The sequence below is a fragment of the Elgaria multicarinata genome, chromosome 5 (genome assembly GCF_023053635.1).
Source record: "Elgaria multicarinata webbii isolate HBS135686 ecotype San Diego chromosome 5, rElgMul1.1.pri, whole genome shotgun sequence".
NCBI lineage: Eukaryota > Metazoa > Chordata > Lepidosauria > Squamata > Anguidae > Elgaria > Elgaria multicarinata.
In genome coordinates this window covers 44,964,607-44,985,742 of record NC_086175.1, presented here as the reverse complement: position 1 = coordinate 44,985,742, position 21,136 = coordinate 44,964,607, and the positions used below count along the sequence as shown (strand labels likewise).

At 38.3% G+C, this 21,136-nt stretch overlaps 1 protein-coding gene across 3 annotated transcripts in view; it reads right to left on the bottom strand.

Annotated features, from left to right (window-relative positions):
• TBC1D8 (TBC1 domain family member 8) overlaps positions 1-21,136 on the bottom strand; it is a 40,670-nt gene that overhangs the window by 6,137 nt on the left and 13,397 nt on the right. For all 3 annotated transcript variants that reach the window (XM_063126254.1, XM_063126256.1, XM_063126255.1), the window contains exons 3-13: positions 18,406-18,524; positions 15,989-16,217; positions 14,205-14,445; positions 9,130-9,337; positions 7,995-8,189; positions 6,745-6,912; positions 5,451-5,601; positions 4,224-4,438; positions 2,359-2,476; positions 1,529-1,814; positions 969-1,098 (exon numbers count right to left, since the gene is read on the bottom strand). In XM_063126254.1, coding sequence (XP_062982324.1) covers positions 969-1,098; positions 1,529-1,814; positions 2,359-2,476; positions 4,224-4,438; positions 5,451-5,601; positions 6,745-6,912; positions 7,995-8,189; positions 9,130-9,337; positions 14,205-14,445; positions 15,989-16,217; positions 18,406-18,524 — 2,060 coding nt within the window. The remainder of the gene's footprint in view (positions 1-968; positions 1,099-1,528; positions 1,815-2,358; positions 2,477-4,223; positions 4,439-5,450; positions 5,602-6,744; positions 6,913-7,994; positions 8,190-9,129; positions 9,338-14,204; positions 14,446-15,988; positions 16,218-18,405; positions 18,525-21,136) is intronic.

The following is a 21,136-nucleotide window of genomic DNA, read 5'->3' as shown; positions in this document are numbered from 1 at the left end:
GAAAAGCAGTTATTGCGCTCATCAGTTTAGAAAAAGGTTACAAAACCATTTCTAAAAATTTGGAGCTCCACCACTCCATTGTCAGACCTATAAGTCTACAAATGGAGAAGGTTCTCCACTCTACCCAGGAGCGTTTGTCCTACCAAAATCTCTCCAAGAACAAACTGGTGAAAGATCCAGGAAGTCAAAAAGAACCCCAGAGTAACATCCAAGGATCTGTAGGCCACTCTTGCCTTGGCTAATGTGAGTGCTCATGACTCAATTATCAGAAAAGATTGAACAAGAATGGTGTTCATGGGAGGGTAGCCAGGAGGAAACCACTGCTTTCTAAAAAAACAACATTGATGCCCGTCTGAAGTTCACTAAAGATCACATAGATGATCCCTAAGACTTCTGGAACAATGTTCTCTGGACAGACGAGTCAAAGGTAGAACTTTTGGGCCTCAATAAGAAACGTTATGTTTGGCGAAAAACAAACAATGAGTTTGAACAGAAGAACCTCATCCCAACTTTCTGTAAGTAAGATGGGCTAAAATTCCTCAAAATTGATGTTAGAGTCTGATCAACAGTTACAGGAAACGCTTACTTGAAGTCATTGACACTCAAGGGCGTGCCACCAGTACTGAATCTAAAGGTTCACATACTTTTTCACACATGGATATTGAATGTTGAATCAGTTATGGATAAATAAACGTTGAAAAAGCATCATGTTTGTGCACCATTTGTTTAATCACGTTATCTATTGTTCTTTATCTAGGATTATGGGGTTAGTTTAAGATGTAGTAACATTTTTAGGTTGGAAATATGTGACAATCCTAAGGGGTTCAAAAACATTTTTCTTGCCACATCACAATTGTGCTGTCTTTATTCTTGCTTAAATGAGAGAAAATCATTCTTTAAATTAAACACAGGAAAGAGTGGTCCTAACTTTGGGTTACAAACTTATTAGCTGCTGCATGCATAGGTACCTCATAAGAATCTCGAATTAGGTCCGCTATTTCGGTTATAGGACAGGGTTCCATATCATCGCTGAAAAACGCATGCTGATTCCCAATCAATGGCAGGGGGCTTTCCTCATTCTTAACATGGTCTAAAAACCTGAAAGAAATATATATATATATATAGATATATTTAAAACCGTAAGGATACATCTGTCAGGCAAGCATAATTCTACTCACATAATAGAACTTTCTCTTTCCCCTCTGAAATCTGCTCCAGAGGGTCCCCCAAGCCTCTGGAGCAGATTTGGAGGGGGCTCCGGGGGGGAGAGGGAATTCGGATCTGCTGATGGGTGCTGTAATACTGGTGGACGGACTCTGTTAAATTCCTCCCACTGAGTATTGTCAGGCTATAATAACAGAGCTCTGCTTTTCCTAGTAGTAAGGTGTGCTTGTGTTTACTTCGTGTGTGTTTAAAATCACCTTATTAGATTTCTGTTGCTCTGCACCATTTTATTACTATTAAATAAGCAGCAAAGCAATTAAAGCAGCAATCTGGGTTGTTAGTATAGCAAGAGTCAGAACAATACCTGCTAAGAATCATCAATGCATGGCCATCATCCTTGCTGTTGCACAATTCCACAGCATTGGCTTCAAGAATAGCCAAACCAAACTGAAAAATGGCTTTGATCCCATCAAAGAAGAAGCAGTCTACTACATTAACGGCACTTTCTAGGGGCATGATACTTAGAAAAAGAGTGAGGAACCAGGACAGAGACACAGACGCCAGCGTGGAAAGGTCTTTCAAATGTTCAGCTAGTTCTGGAAGACGCTCTTTGATTAACTCTTCAAATACAGACTGGTCTACCTGAGCACCTGAAAATCAAAGCAGGTCAGGTTAGCCAAGGCTGAAGTTATTAGTTGTTTTAAATTTACAATCCCATACAATTCATAGCTGAAGAGAATACAAAGGCAATCTGACTTGTTAATCCTGAAGTACTTTAATATATGTACTCAAATCTTACTTCCCTTCTTCTTATTAGTTATCTCACAATATTGAGCTGACTAGTATTTCAGAGCTTTGCACATTTAAAAAAGGGGGGTGCATGCACAACACATTGGTGACCTTCTATCAAATAATCTTAGGAGCTGAAGGCACGCCAAACTAAAAAGCAATAAAACTAAGTTCTAGTAGAAACAATTGCCCAAGGAAAGTGGAACATCAGCTGATTTCAACAATAAAAATAAGCTATTCTTATTACTGTTCTTTTACTGTCTGATATAAAGAATCCAAAAAAAGAGAAAAGGTTAATATGAGTGTGTTACTGTTCCTGAATTCAATTCATTGCTGATATACAGTATGTTAAGTACTAGTTCCCAGGGAGATAAGACAAGGAGAATCAGGAGAGGAGTCTCTTACCTATCACCCGGTGATTAAAGTAATCTGGAAGCATCCTCTCACATACAGCAACGAGCAACCAAAAAGCTTCTTCCTCTTTGGCATACAGCAACAAAACAGAGGTCAAAATATTCATAGACTGTTAGGAAGCCAAAGAGGAAAAATAATTGAGTTGCAGTGAGACACCTTTCAAAACACACTTAATAATCAAGGTGTCATATTATTTATTTATTTATTTATTTATTACATTTATATACCGCCCCACAGCCGAAGCTCTCTGGGCGGTTTACAACAATTAAAAATAGTAAACATTAAAAGTATACAAAAATTTAAAAAACATACAGTATAAAAACAATATCCATTTAAAAACAACAATTCTGGGGTCCATTAAAAACAAACTTAACGTTAAATGCTGTTAAAATGCCTGGGAGAAGAGAAAAGTCTTGACCTGGCGCCGAAAAGATAACAACGTTGGCGCCAGGCGAGCCTCATCGGGAAGATCATTCCACAGTCGGTGGGCCACCACCGAGAAGGCCCTCTCCCTTGTTGCCATCCTCCGAGCTTCCCTCGGAGGAGGCACTCGGAGGAGGACCTTAGATGTTGAGCGCAGTGAACGGGTAAGTTCATGTCGGGAGAGGCGTTCCATCAGGTATTGTGGTCCCAAGCCATTTAGGGCTTTATAGGTTAAGACCAGCACCTTGAATTGGGCTCGGAAACATATAGGCAGCCAATGCAAGTGGGCCAGAATCGGTGTTATATGCTCAAACCTCCCTGTTCCAGCTATCAATCTGACCGCCGCATTTTGCACAAGCTGCAGCTTCCGGACCGTCTTCAAAGGCTGCCCCATGTAGAGTGCATTGCAGTAATCTAACTTGGAGGTTACCAGAGCATGGACAACTGAAGCTAGATTATCCCTGTCCAGATAGGGGCGTAGCTGGGCCACCAACCGAAGTTGGTAGAAAGCACTCCGTGCCACCGAGGCCTTATTATTGTCTTATTATTGTGCATAAAAGATAAAGAAATTACTAAATTAATTGCTGCAGTCTAACTAGAATTTCTCTTTCAACTTGTAAAAAATATATCTAAAACTACATTCTGTAAAAACTAATATACCAAAAAACAAAACAAAAACAATAAAACACTGTTCAACTCAGGCATTTCCCCCACTATAGCTTGGATTCTAAGTTGCTTTTCTGTGCATGCAAGGCGTGGGGGATTTCTGCCCATTCCTTGCATCCCTTGCACAGTATCCCACACAGTTTCCAAGAGTTTCCAAATCCCCCAGAGCTGATTTTCAGGTGGTGAAGGGGGGTAGAGAGGAACGGAGGCAGGAAAACCCGACTCTGTGTTCCACTCACAGAATAGGGGGACTTGCATGCAAAGGTTCCAGATTCAATTCTCCATTTAAACAGATTAAAAGAAGCAGGGCTGGGAAAAACTTCTACCCAGAGGCCTTCTACAAACAGAAGGAAACTATGGAAGCGATCATAGGGTTTTGTTCCCAACTTAGTCATGCTTAGAGTAGACCCACTGAAATCAATAAGACTTAGTCATATTTAAAGTAAACCTATCAAAATGGTTAAGTCTGGATCAAATGCACCAAGCTTACCTATTGGTTCCCATAGTGCCAATGAACAGAAGTGGAACATAGCCAAGACAAACAATCTAAATTGCACTTTTAAGAGAGGGAGCTGACATTCTCTCTTGTGGCCCAATTAAGCTTCACACAGAGACAGATGGGGTGGGGGGGCAGGGGCAGATTGGAGCTCTCACCTTTTCTAGTAAGCCCCAATCCGCCTTGGTGAACCTCCCTTAGCATCCTGAGGCCTGACATTCTTGAGCATGACAGACCCCACCCACTAACTGATGGCATAACAGAACTTTACCTGGCAGTACCCAATTTTGGGGTTTCTATGTGCATAGGCTGTCAATACTCTTCTCAGTGCAGCTATGCCCGTTTCACTCTGGAAGGCAGGATGCTCAGGTAATGAGCGATGTAAGTCACGTTCTATTTCCTCTGTTGCTATGCAACACATGCCCATGGACACCTCCACTAAGTTTTCATAATAACCAGGATGGGAACACAAATCAGTCACGGCATCTGAATGAAGCAGAGGCAAATGCAAAAATGAAGATCGGCTACAAATTCAAATATAATGTTGTAAAAGTAAATTATACGTCAAAAAAAAAATTACGATCTATAGTGAGGCTGCTCCTCTCTATGCCTATGAAATATACTCTGTATACACAACATATTCCTAAGCCAGATTTATACTGAAACATGCAGCAGCATAGTTCTAAGGTGAAATATTGTCCAGAATGCTTCACTCAGTCTGAATAAGCTATCTTGGAATTAATGTTGTATTGTAAAATATACTATTTATGGGCTAGTCCTCTAGGATTCTCTATGCTAAAACCAAAGTCATATGGAAGGATTTAATCACGCAAGTGTTACATGTCTAAACGGCAGATGACACACTGGAACTTGTTATCTCAGTTAACAGTCCCACTTTGAGCTTGCAACAAAGGAAATGACAAAGGAAGTCTTAAGCCTGTTGTTTCAGTTTTTTGTGCCAAGTATAACATCTCAGTAATGTCTGCTGAGGTAGAAACATTATTATTTTGGTGTAAGGGTACAATCGCCATGGCTGGTTGAGGCATGCTGGGAGTTGTAGGACTCTTTTAGTACAAGCATGCATAGGATTGTGCCCTAAATATCTTTAATACTTATGTATGCATATATATATATATATATATATATATATATATATATATATATATAAATAATTTAGTATTAGAGCAGTTACTTATGCTGAATTAGAAAATAAATAAATAAAATTAAATAAAAATGTAATAATAAATAAATAAAAATGGCTATAACTTAAGTGTAACATAGAACTAAGTAGCTAAAGGGAGGAATAATATTCTGTGTATTGTTAATGATCTAATCACAATTTCCCCCCATTAATAGAATATGGAATGGGGCCATAAATGTGGTACATTTCTTTCTCCTCCCAAATCAAAGAGCACAGGGATGGGGGGACGGGACTTCTTCTGCCTGCTTCTTTCTACAGTTGGCTACATATATTTTTTTTTGAAAAGTCATACTCTACCTGAGAAAAGGAGCCACAGATTGCCTCGTAAAGGTTCTGGAATTCCCATAGCAACTAGTTTCCTAATTTTCTCTGTTCGAAACATACAGACAGTTCTGCCATACTCAGCAAAATGATCATTCCAGAGTCTCTCTTTGATTTGCTCCCTAGACTGAAAGCCAAGAGATGCATGTTAAATCCATTGTATTTATACAGGTCACAATGCATGACAACAGCCTCTCCTTCAAAGAAAGCAATACAAATAGTTTGACAGAATATGGAAATAAAAATAGATTTTAGAAGGCAATTGCAATCCTTTGTTTTGGTCAATATCTATGTAGGTCTATTGCAAGGAGAAGGCAAGCTGCAAATTTGTATCTTATTTGGAAAACCTGAATGCAAATCATTATACAAGTCTGCAAATCATGAAAACAGAAATGAGTGTTTTTCCTTTTCACTGAATTTAATATTTTTACAGTTCAGTCATATGCATGAGTTCAATAGGGATTACTGCGTACAGGATTGCAGACTTACCCAACTATTTTTCTTAACAGGAAGTCTAGGAAGTCTGACACTAAGTGTAAAATGATCCATAAAGAACTATCAAAATTACAATCAGTTCAGGTAATTACAAATACTTGAAAAATAAAGCAGTTCAATACCATACCCAATTCATTATGACAAATTAAAAAATATAAAACGTCACAACATATTGTCACACCTAACTAATCTAATAATATATCATACAATGAGAAATGCAACAAAAGAATCACATGTCTCAGGACTATTTCCTACATTATATTTTTTTAAGACACGACAGTGGGAAGCAATTACACGAGTCATTTTCAGTTGCTGAGCCGTTAACAGATTCTCAACATATCCGGTGTTTGTTTCAAGTAGCCAAATGGATAAACCATTATTACAGCAAGCAAAACCATTCCTGTTATTTGATATTGTAATGGAGAAAATAGCCCTTGCTCCAACACAGCTTGGGTGTGTGCTTCTGTGTGCCAGACTATATTCACTCCAACCAGCAGCATTTCATATATATTTATATAGACAAGCAAAGGAATGGATTGTGGAAAGCAAGGACAGAAACCATTAATGTGGAAAGAACAGCCTTTTGTCCAGGCTAATATTTCTCTCTACCTCTTCTCTGAAGAATTCCAGGCTGCCATGATACCAACAACTCTTTTACGTGCAATCTTCGCATCAGTAACATGTCAGAGAACACAAGGTGACACTGTGAACCCAAAGGTGGTGCTAAGATATGCTTCTAAAAGCCCTCCACAACTAAACACATAGCTTCACATACCATCCTAAAGTCCAGGCCATCCATTCCAGAAGGTTGAAATGCTGAACTCAATGCCTCTGCACTCAGCAGGTATCTGTTGTTTCTGTCATTTTCACTGCTGTCATTGCTCTGTGAAGCTACTATTCTCAACTGTCCATATTCATGGTCAGCATGTGTTGAATGAGAGTTCTGCCACACACATAAAGAAAAATATCAACAGAACAGAATATGAAAAGTACTGTGCTGTCTAGATACAGTAACAACTAAAACAATGAAGTGTCTTGTGACACCTTAAAGACGAACAAAGTTAGTCTGACATAATTTTTAATGGACTATAAATGGCCTACAGTCCACAAAAGTGTATGCTAGGATAAATCTGTTAGCCTTTAAGGTGCCACAAGTCTGTTGCTTCTTCTGCAACAGACAAATACAGCTACCCTCTGGAAATAATAGCAGCTAAATACTTCTGAAATAGCAATAGACTATATTTTTCCAGCTTTAAAATAAGAAGCATCCACAGCTAACTGAAATTACATTAATAAAATATACATCACACCAATTGCAAATCATCGTGCAAAATCAACAGGAAGTAAAAAGTGTTCAATCATTCTGTAAATCCAATCTTGTCTTGCCATCTCTCAACATATATTTTTCAATTATGCATACTGCAGGTTTCTGTTTTATTTTATAGACAAATTAGATACTAAACTAATTCTTGAACAATAGTTTCTTGGTGTTGAAAGCATATGCTAGTTAACTTAAAGTGTGTTATATTTACTTAAAGTTTTATATTTGCACATCACTATAGTTGGATAAACAAATACGCAATACTGGCAGACATAAAGAACTGTCAACCTTTCTACCTTACATCTTCAAAGCATATCACACTCTTTCCTCTAGTTGTAAGTGGATAAAGGATGGAAAGCTAGACCTGCATTTCAAATCTCTGCTGTCTTTTTGAATTCATCTGAAAAGTCAACATGTTTAAAAGTATAATATATATTCTTCATCTTAAAGCAAAGATGGGAAGCTGTGGCCCTCCAGATGTGGTTGGACTGCAACTCCAATCATCCTCATCATTAGCTATCCTGGCTTGGACAGATGGGAATTGCAGTCCAACAACATCTGGAGGGCTATACATTCCCTACCCCTATCTTAAAGCAATGAAGCTACCGATACATTGATATTACCAACAAGCCTTTCTTCTGGTTTAAAAGGTATTAGGAAAATATACTCCATCTGCATTTGAAAACAAACTAAACATTTAATACCATATCTCTGCTTTTCAAACTATTATGGAGAGCTGGGCTTTTGGTCTTCACTTGTTTCAGTCTCAGAAGCAGATTTTCCACCAGGGTATCCCTGTCCTTCAGCTCAATGAACTGAAAGGCTGTTTTGCTTTTTATACTAATAATGATGGGATTGGGGAGAAGGCTGGTGTCCTCCATCTTCTCGATACTAGCCACCTGTTTTTTAAGAAACAACAACACATACACAATGTATTAATCCACAACATTCAGAGAAATGTCCGAAGACTGATGTATCCTTAGCATAAAAATAGGGGGGGGGGAATAGAATAGCAGGTATATTTGAAGCAGCAACTACATTTGCACTCTTTGTTAATGGAACAGGAAGTGTAGGACTGCATTTCAATTTATATTCCATGGCAACCTTTTCTTGAAACCCAGAGGTTTGATGCCAATTTTAAGTCTGCCACTTAAAAGTTAAAAATTCCACTGCCCTAAACCTGTGGGAGTGCCTAATGTAGCTCTTTGGTTTCCAACCTGTGTGAAGAAGATTACACCCTCTATTAAGCAGCCCAGAAGAACTGTTGCCCCATAATTCATCCTCACATCCTTGTTTTGAAAATCCCACTTCACTCATTAGCATACACTGAAAGGGCAGGAGGAGTCTACTGTGAGTATGGCACACTGGATAAAGCATTAAAAGGGGAATTAACCTGAATTCAGAATATCTACTGCATAGTCACATTGACTTGTGGTAAAGTTTGTATCCAACATATTTTGTTCAATCCCTGAGTAAACAGTTAAATGCCATATAACCACTGAACGTTACCTGAAATATACGTAGAATGAGTTGTTAAACAGCTTGGGATAAAGAGTTGTCTTCTATTTAAAAGAGTCCCCACCCAACCCTATCCACATGGGCAGTATTTTAATCAGCTAAGTGACTTGTCCTAAGAACTGTGGATTTCAAAACTTAGGGCAATGTCCAATCCTGCCTGTCCACACATGGGGCCCTATCACTTGCAAAACGGCGATTTGGCAATTCCTGGAGCAAGCTTTGAAACAAGTGGAAACACTTGTTTCTGAAAGGAGGCAAGTCAGTGGTGATCACTGTTGAACACTGCCCCAAAAGTTAACAGTGAGGGAGAAAGAGACTAACCTCTATGAGTGGAATAAGAACATTGCAGCAGCCGTCTTCTTTGCTGGCAAAACAGATATAGCTATCGGAGGCAAACAACTTTCCAGCTGTGTGACAACGGCTAAAGGGAGTCCAGAGGGAACAATCCTCAATTTCATGCAGCTTCTCTTTCTTTGGTAGCCTGAAAAAGGCTCTGAAGTACTCATTTCGTGCTCTGGATTCAAGATCCCTTTTAGAGAAGGTGAAGGACAACATTTATTTCAAGGTTCAAACTTACACCAATTTGAATTGTTTATATGTAAAAATAAAATTGCAGGATTAAAGGGTGGTTCCAATTTAAAAAAGCAAAACACCAAACCAATTTTAATTAGGTTGGTTGTTTTTTTTACAAATTCATACTACAATGAACATGAATTACAAAACATAACAAGCAGAAGGAACTCAATAGCCATGTCAATGAGTTATGCTTCCAAATTTAGCCATACTTAAAATAGACCCATTGAAATGTATGAATAAGTCTAGATCCAACCCTAATCTTTATTAGAGTTGAAAAGATAACCACTTTCAAATATAAGCAGCATATTAGGTACTCTTTACCTATCATAAAATGTCTGAGAGTCTTGCACAACAAAAATGCCTTTATGTGTCACAGATGTACAATACCCATTTGTTAATGTTGTAAGGCTTCTGTGCAGAAACTATAGCTCCATAATGATATTTGACAGAGGATGGGCAGAATGAAGAAAAAGAAATTCTCAACGCTGGACATTTTTGTCTTGGGGCAAAGTTGGCTTTAATTTGCATAGCTGAAAGGAACTGAGCATTTGTATACAAACTCTTTCTTTGTTGCTTTACAAAAGAAGATCAAATAGATATTTCATTGATAGAATCTGTAGTGACACAGTTAACTTTGGCATTAGACATCAGCATTGACAGGATAATGGTATTTTGCATGCCATTGGAGCTTCCAGCTGTCATATTTACTGCAGCTGCAATCAGTCCCAAAAAAGTTCCACAATCTACTTCTAGCCACAAATGATTGAAACAGTTTGCTTCTGAACTATGCAATTAAGCAGCACACATATTCCCGCCCCTTAGAAGCAATGTAATAGGTACAGTGCCTTGCATAAGTATTCACCCCCCTTGATTTATCCACATTTTGTTGTGTTACAACCTGGAATTAAAATAGTTAATTGGGATTTTAACTCCATTTAGTGATAACACAGAATAGTCCACAAAGTCGAAGTGGGGAAAGAATCTACATGTTCCACAAAATGATTTAGAAATGTGAAATGGTTCAGAATCTCTTGATTGCTACAAGGATTTTGGTTGCCAGAAACTGGAGGAGTAATGCTATCCCCACGCTAAAAGAATGGCTACGCAAAGTCTGGAAAGTAGCAGAAATGACCAAGCTAACTGAATACGCTCGTCTAAGAGACAGAAGTCTAAAAACTGCTTGTTTTTTCAATGCTTGGCACCCTTTCATTGTCTATATGAGAGACAGATATATTTTAGACATCGATAGATATAACTGTTTCTCCCCGTTATAGCTTGACCAAAGGGGGAAGGTCCCTATAACCTCTGTAGTCAGCACCACTTTATACCTTTGTTAATTTTAAAATCTATTGATGTTAAACGCTATTGTGGTTTTTCTATTATTAATTTTGAAAGAAAACAATTCTCAATTTTTTCGTTGCTCTTATTTAAAGATCTACTAAATGATGTAAATGAATGATGTAAAGACTTTGATTTGTTTGCAATGAACTCCTACAGTCAAACTCTAGTAATACTCTAGCAGATGACTGTTCCAAGCTGTTGTGTTTCATTTGGATTCTGTATATGAAACTTCTGATATATAATTTATGAATGCCAAAATGTATATACTAAAATTAATAATAATAAAACTTAAAAGAAAGAAAAAAGAAAGAAATGTGATCTTGATAGCATAAGTATTCACCGCCTGTGCTATGATACCTCTAAATAATCTCTGGAGCAACCAACTGCCTTTAGAAATCACATAATTAGTTGAATGGAGTCCACCAGTGTGCAATTCAAGTATCACATGATCTCAGATAAAATGTACTTGCTTCTGGAAGGGCCCAGAATTTGTTGGAAAGCATATCTAAACAAACAGCATTGTGAAGACCAAGGAGCTATGTAAGTAAGTCTGGGATAAAGTTCTGGAGAAGCACCAATCAGGGACAGGTTATAAAAATAATAATCCTAAACTATGAACATCCTCTGGAGCACCGTTAAATCCATTATTACAAAATGGAAAGGATATGGCACATCCACGACTCTACCTAAAGAAGGCTATCCATCAAAACTCAGTGGAGGGCCTTATTCAGAGAAGCAAACAAAAGGCCAATGGTAACTCTGAAGGAGCTGGAGAGAGCCACAGCTGAGATGGGAGAAACCGTCCATAGGACAACTATCACCTGGACACTCCACAAAGCTAGGCTCAAAAGGCATGTGGGAGACACAGCAAACATATGGGAAAAGATTATCTGGTCTGATGAGAACAAAATTTTACTTTTTGGCTTTAGCACAAAATGCTATATGTGACGCAAAGCCAACAGTGCTCATCGCCTAGAGATTGACATTCCTGTGGTGAAGCATGGTAATGGCAGCATCATGTGAGGATGCTTTTCATTGGCAGGTTCTGGGAAGCTGGTCAGGATTGAGGGCAGGATAGATGGAGCCAAATACAGGGCAACCTGTTGGACTGTGACGGAGGTTCCCCTTCCAGCAAGACAATGACCCTAAACACACAGCCAAAATTACACTGGAGAGGTAAAAAACAATAAACTGAATGTCTTAGGATGGCCCAGTCAAAGCCCAGACCTCAAGCCGATTGAGAATCTGTGGCAAGACTTGAAAATTGCTTATCACCAACAGTCACCATCCAACCTGACTGAGCCTGAGCAATTTTGCTAAGAAGAATTGGCAAATACTGCAGGATCCAGATATGCAAAGCTTGTAGAGATTTACCAAAAGGACTTGCAGCTATAATTGATATCAAACGTGATTGTACCAAGTACTGAGTAAAGGGGGTGAATACTTCCGCAACTTACAAATGCCAGTTTGTTTCTGCTTAATTAACTTTTGAACCACAATATCAATATATATATATATATATATATATATATATATATATATTGCTTTCAGAGTCTTAAGTATGTTGTGTAAATCAAAAGGTAAATATGTCAATTAACTCCATTTTAATTCCAGGTTGTAACACAACAAAATGTGGACAAGTTAAACCAGAGTGAATATTTATGCAAGGCACTGTATGGGCCCCTATGAATACACCAGTTAAGCTATACTACTCTTTTCACAGCACATGGATTGGGTTTATCTTCAGACGTTGTTCAGTTGAAGGAAAAAAATGCTTCTCCCTTCTGTTCTACTGAAAGAATGCAAAGTGTGGGCTAAAAAAATCTAAAGAGTGCCTTCTGACATTTGTGCTTTATTTGACAACATGAATTAACAAACTGGCCCTGCTCGAGTTGTTTAAGAATTTAGGATGCCTTTTCCATCTCTGACAAAGAGGCTAATAAAATTATTGTTTGGTGCATCATTTTTGCTTAGTAAAACGGAAAGTTTTACAACTATTTAAAAATACAAGACAGACTGGATAGTCTTCTTAATCAAGGTTTCTCAAGACACAACGTCTCTATTTTGTTAAAAGAAAAACAATGGAAAGCAACATTCAAAGGAAGACCAGATTATATTAATGATCCAAGTTTCCTAACAGAAAAAACCCTTTGACGAGGTGTGTAACGATCTGCAATTATGACTAATCTTTCAGCTGCCTCAGCACAAAAATATTTTTTCCATTCTGACCAAAACAAAGGTGAACTAGAGATAACATCTTCAGTTTGTTTTGCAGAAACCTCTTTATATATATATATATATATAGAGAGAGAGAGAGAGAGAGAGAGAGAGAGAGAGAGAGAGAGAGAATTGAAGAGAAGGTGAGTTACCAAACTTCACATACACACAAAAGAAGTGTTTTCCCACCGCTTCTTCCAGGTTGTTCTTTTCCTCATTAGCAGATTAGTTTTTTTCTGGTAAAGACAGAATAGGTGCACAATGCCTATTGATTGGACAAGCTAGGGGCTTTCCATCTGGAAACACTCCCATATATATACTGCATCCACTAGCCCACATCAAAGAAAACTACATGGCAGGCAAAAAGTTTAAACATATAGTTCCTTATGGTGTGACTTCTGTAAGGACTGGAGAAGCATTCAATCATGTGAGCCCCAACCTCCTGTCTGAAATAGTACAGCCCAAACAGTGATTTACCAATTTAGTGAGAATTAAGCTTAAGTCAATTATGGTAATCAAAGTAGTAAGGACTTTTCAAACATTAATGAGTCAGAGAATTAGTTACAATTCATTACTCTACCAACTGATCAGCACTTTGTAGAAAAAAAGATTTGGATTTTCATGGCCTGAGTTCAAATCCCACCTGCAATAGATTTACTAAGTTGACTTGGCAAAGTTACACTCACTTGCCCATCAATAAAATAGAAATAGCAGCCATGTATTTTGTAGGATTCAGCACCTACATGTGTACAGTTAAGAGTGGGAGCAGTTCCTGCAAAAACCTCTCTCAGCTCTGGAACTTTCAGAAAAAAATGGCGTGCATGTGCAGAACTCCTATGTGTGATGCACCGAGACTACAAAGAAAAATTGCTAATGATGAACAGAAGACAAACACAGAGTTAGATAGCATGATAGTTCAAAATATAGGAAATTCACCCAAAAGGCAAGATACTTAATGAAAAAAGGAAAATAATCCTTTGCTTCAAAAAGAATATAAAGTGTGAAGTTGTACAAGACATAACTCAGTATAGATATTTTGCAAATTAAGATCCCTGTCTTAATCCACTCAAGAAAAATCCTGAAGACTGACTGTAACACATTTTATTTGAACAATATTTTTGTCTTCACTTCCCCGCCATTTTCCAAATAAATTTGTTCATTTAGACTTCATCAAGCAATTGAAACTAAAATAGTACTTAGAAAACTACTACTTAATGATGTCCTGTTCATTATACAACAACAAAAACAATTTCACTATTTACCTCTTCGTGATCTGAGTAGGATCTTGTAGACCTGGATCCAGTTCAAAGATCTCATTATCCAGTAGCCTGCGGAGAGTTACATCTGCCAACTGTTCCATTATCCTGAATGCCTCATCAATATTAAGGAACATGGAGAAATCACGTTCTTTACTTTGAGTGGTGATACGGATAATGTCAGTCATAAAGATATTGGAGGTTCTTTCCAACTTCTGAACATCCACCCAGGGAATGATAAGTTTTACTGACATTACAGAAAGACAAAAGGATCTACTCAAGTAAACATAAAAATTCAGAATTTCACACAGACACACACACACAACCCAATGTTCTGGATTACTTAAAAGTAACTCCTGAATTCACTGGGACCAAATGTATGTAAGATTATACCACAAAGAAAGCAAAAATGAACAACTGAACAGGCAGCCTCTGAAGGGAATGTATAAATTAACATTTTACAATTAACGTAAAAAGTGAACTACCATGGGCAATGCAGAAAAATCCATTCTCTTTCTGGGGAATGGAAATTAAGGATAGGCCTGGAATGTAAATAGCTACAAATAGCTACTCTGATGAATGACATGAGAGCAAATTATAAAGGGATATCAATAAAGAACTAAAGACCAACTGTACTTCTATCAACAATCACTGATGGATTGATTTTTCTTCCAGCAGATTTAATGAGGAAAGTGAAGCAGCAATGCAAATCACATGATTTCCTATAGTCACAGGACTTGAACTATGATACCAAGTAATATCCTTCAGCCTGAAAACTAGGGTTGTGGATCCTTTGTTGCAAAGTCGTCATAAAACTAGAGTCAATGACTATCCTATACATTTAGCTACATTCACAACCAGCATTTTTGAAGCATTTATTTATTTATTTGTGCCATTTATATACTACTGAATATAATCAAATCTTTCAGTGGAGATGTCCAGTTTTGTTTCATAAATTTTAAACTCAGGAGATATAGTTAGATGGGTTTAATAAAAAGTAGGTTTGGCTAGAAATGGGTGATCTCTTAACTTGGAAATGGTCTTAAGGTGCGAGTTTTTAAAAATAAATAAAAGAATTTAAAAGGAAAGAACTCATAATTTTCTGAGCCAATTAGAGGTTTGGAAAACGAACCTGCCCTTGCCACCAGCCCTACTCATCACCCAAACACTTTCCCACCACCCAAACATCCCACCCTTTACTTACTGGTCCAGCAAGCAGGGGCAGGGACTAGGAAGAAGGGAAGTTTGTCCTCCCCCCTCCCTCACCCTATGAGCAATGGCTGCAGCCTTTGGGAAGGCTGTAAGTTCCAAGGGCCACCACCAGGCCAACAAAGTGGGTGGAGGAAAGGACAGACCTCCCTCCTCGCCAAATACCATGCTGCTCCCACTGCTACAGGACTGCTAAGCAAATGTATGAGGGAGGAAGCGGATTTTGTGGGGTGAAGAGCTGGCAGGGAATGCGTTGTCATGACAATTTGGGTTGGCAGGAATTCTTCTTTCACACAGGTTTTAATTCAAACTGGAGAAGAAGTGCCTCTCCTCCTTTGAAATAGACTTTTATAAGCCCCGAAGTTCTCTTCCAAGCCCAAGCTTACAGAAGTTCATGGACAAGTTCTCTTCCAAGCCCAAGTTTACAGAAGTTCATTAAGGTTGCCATCTCTGATATTGATTAAGCCAAAGGAAGAAAGATACGTCTCTTTAATTTTTGCTTTATTTAGAGACTGCTACACAACAATTTGAAAATTAAGGGTAGAGACAAGTTAAACATATTATTTCATACTCATACTTACATTCCTTGCCCAGAAGAAAGGAGTAGAAACAGAGGTGATTGATGCTCAAGTAAAGCCATCCTTGCCGAGGAACTTTGCCCTTCCAACAGCAACATGAGTAATAGGTAATCAGTTTCTCTGCATCAGGGAAGTTAAATCTGGCCTCAAATTTTACTAGCGCTTCTCTGAACTTCTCAGGGTCCTCTTCTTGCTCCGCAAGCTTACTGCTGGTCTCTTCTGCTATTAATGCCTAATTGAATGCCAAATTAATGCATTATAGGAGAACCTAAGTGTCCGCGTGCAACTTAATAATTATAAGCAATCAAATAATTTAGAACTGTTAAATAGATATTAACAGCCCTTCATCTCAACCACTTTCATGTCCACTATCACCCCAATGAAAACAAGGTAGTGGCTGACTTGAAGGACTGCAGAACAAGGATGCAGGGAGGTTATCTCTAAGCTATGCTTCCCACACAGCTCTCCACCGTAGTTGCTGACTGTTGCCACCACTGACAATGCCACTTGGTTCAGCCAAGCTGGTCAGGCAAAAGCCAGCCTGACGCAGCCACTTCTCATCTGCCTGACTGGTTTTTACAAGAAAACTCTCAAGGCACTACTAATCTAGTTGCCTCCACTTCCATCTCTGAAAAACAGGTTCTCCTCACAGGCTGCAGGTCAGATCGGCTGACACGGTGGGGGGCGGAAAAGACTCTCATCTGACTAAGGCCATTTCCAGGATGCTAGTAGGGACTGACTCATAGAGGTGAATCTTCCCATGTGTCCATAGTGGAGGTAGCTTGGTACCGCCATCCCATGGCTGCACTAGACATCTGGCCACATATGGGACCAGAAGTTCAGTGTGACCAAGAGAAAGAAATACTAAATTATCTGTATCTGTTTATGAAAAGCAATGCAATAAAAACTCGCAATAATCCTCTGAGAAATTGAAAAGCCAATGTGGAGCACCTCTTTGTTACTGACCGAAACTAAGGTCAGGACAGCCATAGCAGCCAAGGTTAAAAGTTCAGGTACTAAAATGCGGTGTTGGAGATTATAGAAATCTGCCTCTTTATAGTTTCAAACACAAGCAATGAAGGCTTCCTATGAATAATTTGCTAAATCCTCAGCAGCTCATCTTTTACAATGGTTTTTCAGCTGCTTTTCCCAACCTGATGACCTCCAGAAGTGCTGGATGTGATGTTTTACTGTTTATTGCCAATTATATATATTGTAAGTATTTGTAATGTTTTAATGATTATTGCTATCTAGGATGTAAGTGCAATTTGGACTACGGTTGGTAAGTAGTTAATGCTGTTGGGAGGGGGAGTGAGTAAAATGAATGTGAAGAAAATGCTGATTGGCTGCTGGTTCAAAGGTCTGGACTAGCAGTTAGCAGGGAGAGGGAGGAGTTAGCATGGAGTAGTGTATATGTATGAGTCAGAGTAGAGTCTGGGCTTGTCTGTGAGAGGGTCTAGAGAATGTAGGATCAATGTGTTTTATTATTTGGGGGGGAGTGAATAGGAGGAGATAGTGTAGATTAGTGAGTAGAGAAGGCAGGGTCACAGATGAAACTGTTCTGAAACAAACAAGTAATAGGACAAATTGCACCACAAGCTTTGTAAACTGCATAACCTTACTTGTTTAAGAAAAATTCTTCTGTTTCATAAACTGGATTGGATTCTTGAAGTATCTGAGGTAAGGTACCGTATTCTATGGTGGCAGCAGTGAAGGACAAGGGTGAATAAAGAGTGCTGGGCTGGTGGCTGTGAGGCCAGAAAAGGGTCAGTCAGTCACAGAGCCAGTGAGCAACATTCTAATGACTGACCCAAGTTGGGATCCTTTGATTATAGAAAGGAATAAAGGAAGATGAAAGGGGGGTGTCACACTGGACTACAACTCCCAGAATTTCTAGCCACATGGCCATGGCGTCTAGGAATTATGGGAGTTGCAGTCCAATACATCTGGAGGGCACCAGGTTGGGAAGGCTGGCTTTCAGTTAAGTATCTTTTAGCTATTAGGTACCCAACAACAACCCCAGTACCAATGTGCGTAAGTGCACATGTACAGAAGGCTTTGCACAGGAGACTGAAGAAAAAAGAGGAGAAATTAATTACAATGCATGAGCAACAAATTAAGGGAAGGTATATCATAATATCTGTATTGGAGATCTCATATCTCATGGTATATATTGTAAGAAAGAAAACTGGAAGAGATAAAGCAGGACAGGAAAGCTAAAGTGAGATATCGGGGAGTGGGGGAGGGAGTTCAAGTATGCAGCCACTGCTCTGTAAGCATGAAGTCCAACCATATAGCACCCCAGCTAGTACATTTTGTTTCTAAACATATCCAAACAGAACAGACAACTCTGCTCCACAATAGCTTATTATACTTAATTGAAAACCAGTGGAAAGGATGAAAACAGAATATACCCCTACCTTTATTTTACCTCTGACAAAACAAACAATATCTTCTTTATTATCAAACACAGGCAAGGTGTGGAGTAGGTTTTGTTCCAGCCACTCCCAATGTTGATTTATCTCCTCAGTTGTGGCACCTAGCACAAGAATGCGAGAAGGAGAGAACTGAACAAGGTACCATTGTGGGGGAAATGATTCAAATTCAATCGAAGCAGCATAACAAACATAAAATGGATATGGAACAAGTTAATTAAAATCAAATTAAATAATTGAACACACTTCAGCCCCAAAAGCAATCCATTACTTTTGTCTGGCTTAGTATTTCTAGTTTCAAGATGATGATGATGATGATGATGATGATAATAATAATAATAAAAAAAACAGAACCTGTTATTTCATTGTTGGAAGATAGCCTCTTATTGTGATTTTTTGTTACTGTGATCTTTCTTATGCAAAAACAGTAAAATACTGATCCACCTGATCCACTCACACCACCATTTACAAATGATTACGGGCGTGTCTTCCCCATCCTAACAATTTGAAACTAAAGTTAATTGGATTATTTTTTATATTAACATCATATGATAGGACCATTTTGGCTTGAGCACAGACAACAGCCAGAGCAACGTACTAAAGAGTTCCCTGAGATGATATTCCTTTAATTGACTTCAGATTCTGATTTACTGAGGTTTTATCTACACTTGTGGCAGAATGAGGTACATCAATTCATAGTCAAAGGGGAAGGGGTTGGTGCCATTATGAATACTCTCCATGTAAAAAACAAACCAAAAAAGCTACATGCAAGTTAAAAGAAAACAAACTAGCATATCAAGGAGAAAAGATATAGCCCAGGTCATTCATTCTCTCTTGCTTCTTATTTGCAGGAGGTTTTTATATAGGGGCAATAAAAATGTAATCTCCCACGTACAATTTGAAATGGTATACTCCATTATACTATCTCAGAGCTCTACTGCCTCATTCTCCTGTATGTGTAGACAGGCCTCAAATAAAGGCTCTCTATCATGTCATACATCTGATGCTGAAATGGGAAAAGTGAAAAAAAAGATCCCCCCGGACAAACATGGGGCCTCTTTTCACTTCAGGGTAAATGAATATGTAGCACCCCAATTAGAGGTAGGCAAATGGAGTTTAGGTTAGTACAACTGGGTAAATACATCCGAGGTGAGATTGTTGACTTAAAACAATGCCAAATGCATAACTTTGGAAACAGCCAATTTATCCCATGTCAAATGAACCAGTCCTACACTGCTTTAACAAAGGGCAAGAGAGCAGCTGACCTTCATAAATGCCGGCAAGCAATATAATTCTTACGCTGGGGCAATGGGAATGTACAAGAGTAGCCAAATACCAGTAAGAGAGAAAATGAATGCAAGAGTAGGATTACTGGGAAAGATAATCTGACTGGAAAAGGAGGATGCATCAGACAAGCCACCCTTCCCAATCCTTTTCCACAAGCGAAAGAGGAAAAGGAAAACAGCAGAAGATGGCAGGGGACTGGGTAGGATAAATATAATCAAAGCTACAAATTGTATCCACTAAAGATATTGCACATTTATTTATTTATTTATTTATTATTTATTAGATTTTTATACCGCCCAATAGCCAAAGCTCTCTGGGCGGTTCACAAAAATTAAAACCACAATAAAACACCCAACAGGTTAAAAACACAATTACGAAATACAGTATAAAAAGCGCAACCAGGATAAAGCCACACAGCAAAGTTGATTATAAGATTAAAATACAGAATTAAAACAGTAAAATTTAAATTTAAGTTAAAATTAAGTGTTAAAATACTGAGTGAATAAAAAGGTCTTCAGCTGGCGACGAAAGCAGTACAGTGTAGGCCCCAGCTCATACAATACAGATGATAAACATAGCTAAATATTTTTTCCACTTTCCTCTGTTAGGTTTCCCACAGAGAAAGCCAATTGCCAGGGAAACTTTCCAAGAGTTAACTTCCTGAACAGGAAGGCTTTGTGATGGCTCCTGATAAACACTATTAATCAAGGTAACTCCTGCTCAAGCACATGCACATACAAAATATTAAAAAAATAAAATAGAAGGCTGCATATTATTTCTAGGAGAAGTGGAGTTTCATCTGCCACGGTTGGATTCAATTACAAAACAGTAAAACTGAATTTAAGTTTCAGCAGCAAACACACAGAAAGAACTGTTGTCTCTCAAACTCACCAGCTTTATAAAGAACTGTTGCCCTTGAGAAAGGCAGGGAATCAGAGAGAGCGACCAGGCTCTCCTACTAAGTATTGATACCTGTATTAATGATGCTATGGTCTGTTTGTGAGGGAGAGAACAAGTGTGGGGTAGGATGGGTGAGAAGAGATTCTCTTGATCACTCTTAAACTCAATATAAATGGGGCAGCTGTACAAAAGCAATGGGAAAATGGATGCTTCTGCTGTTTGCTTATAAATTTATTAATAAGTTTTTAAAATGATTTAGCTCTGTAAGCTGCTTTAAGCAGATATGACATAAGATAAGTATAAATTATACTTATAATTTATAAGTAAATTATAAGATAGTATAAATTTGAATTCAGATAAATTTAAATATATGAAGCAGGAACTTGTCTCCCTGAAGGACAGGGGGCTGGTTTATAAATTTCTATAAACAATTTCTGAAACACTCAGTTCCCTTCTCACTTTCTTTGTGAGTAGAGGTTTCAACCACTTCTCTTTGACTAAACATAATTTTCCTTGTTCTACAGTCCTT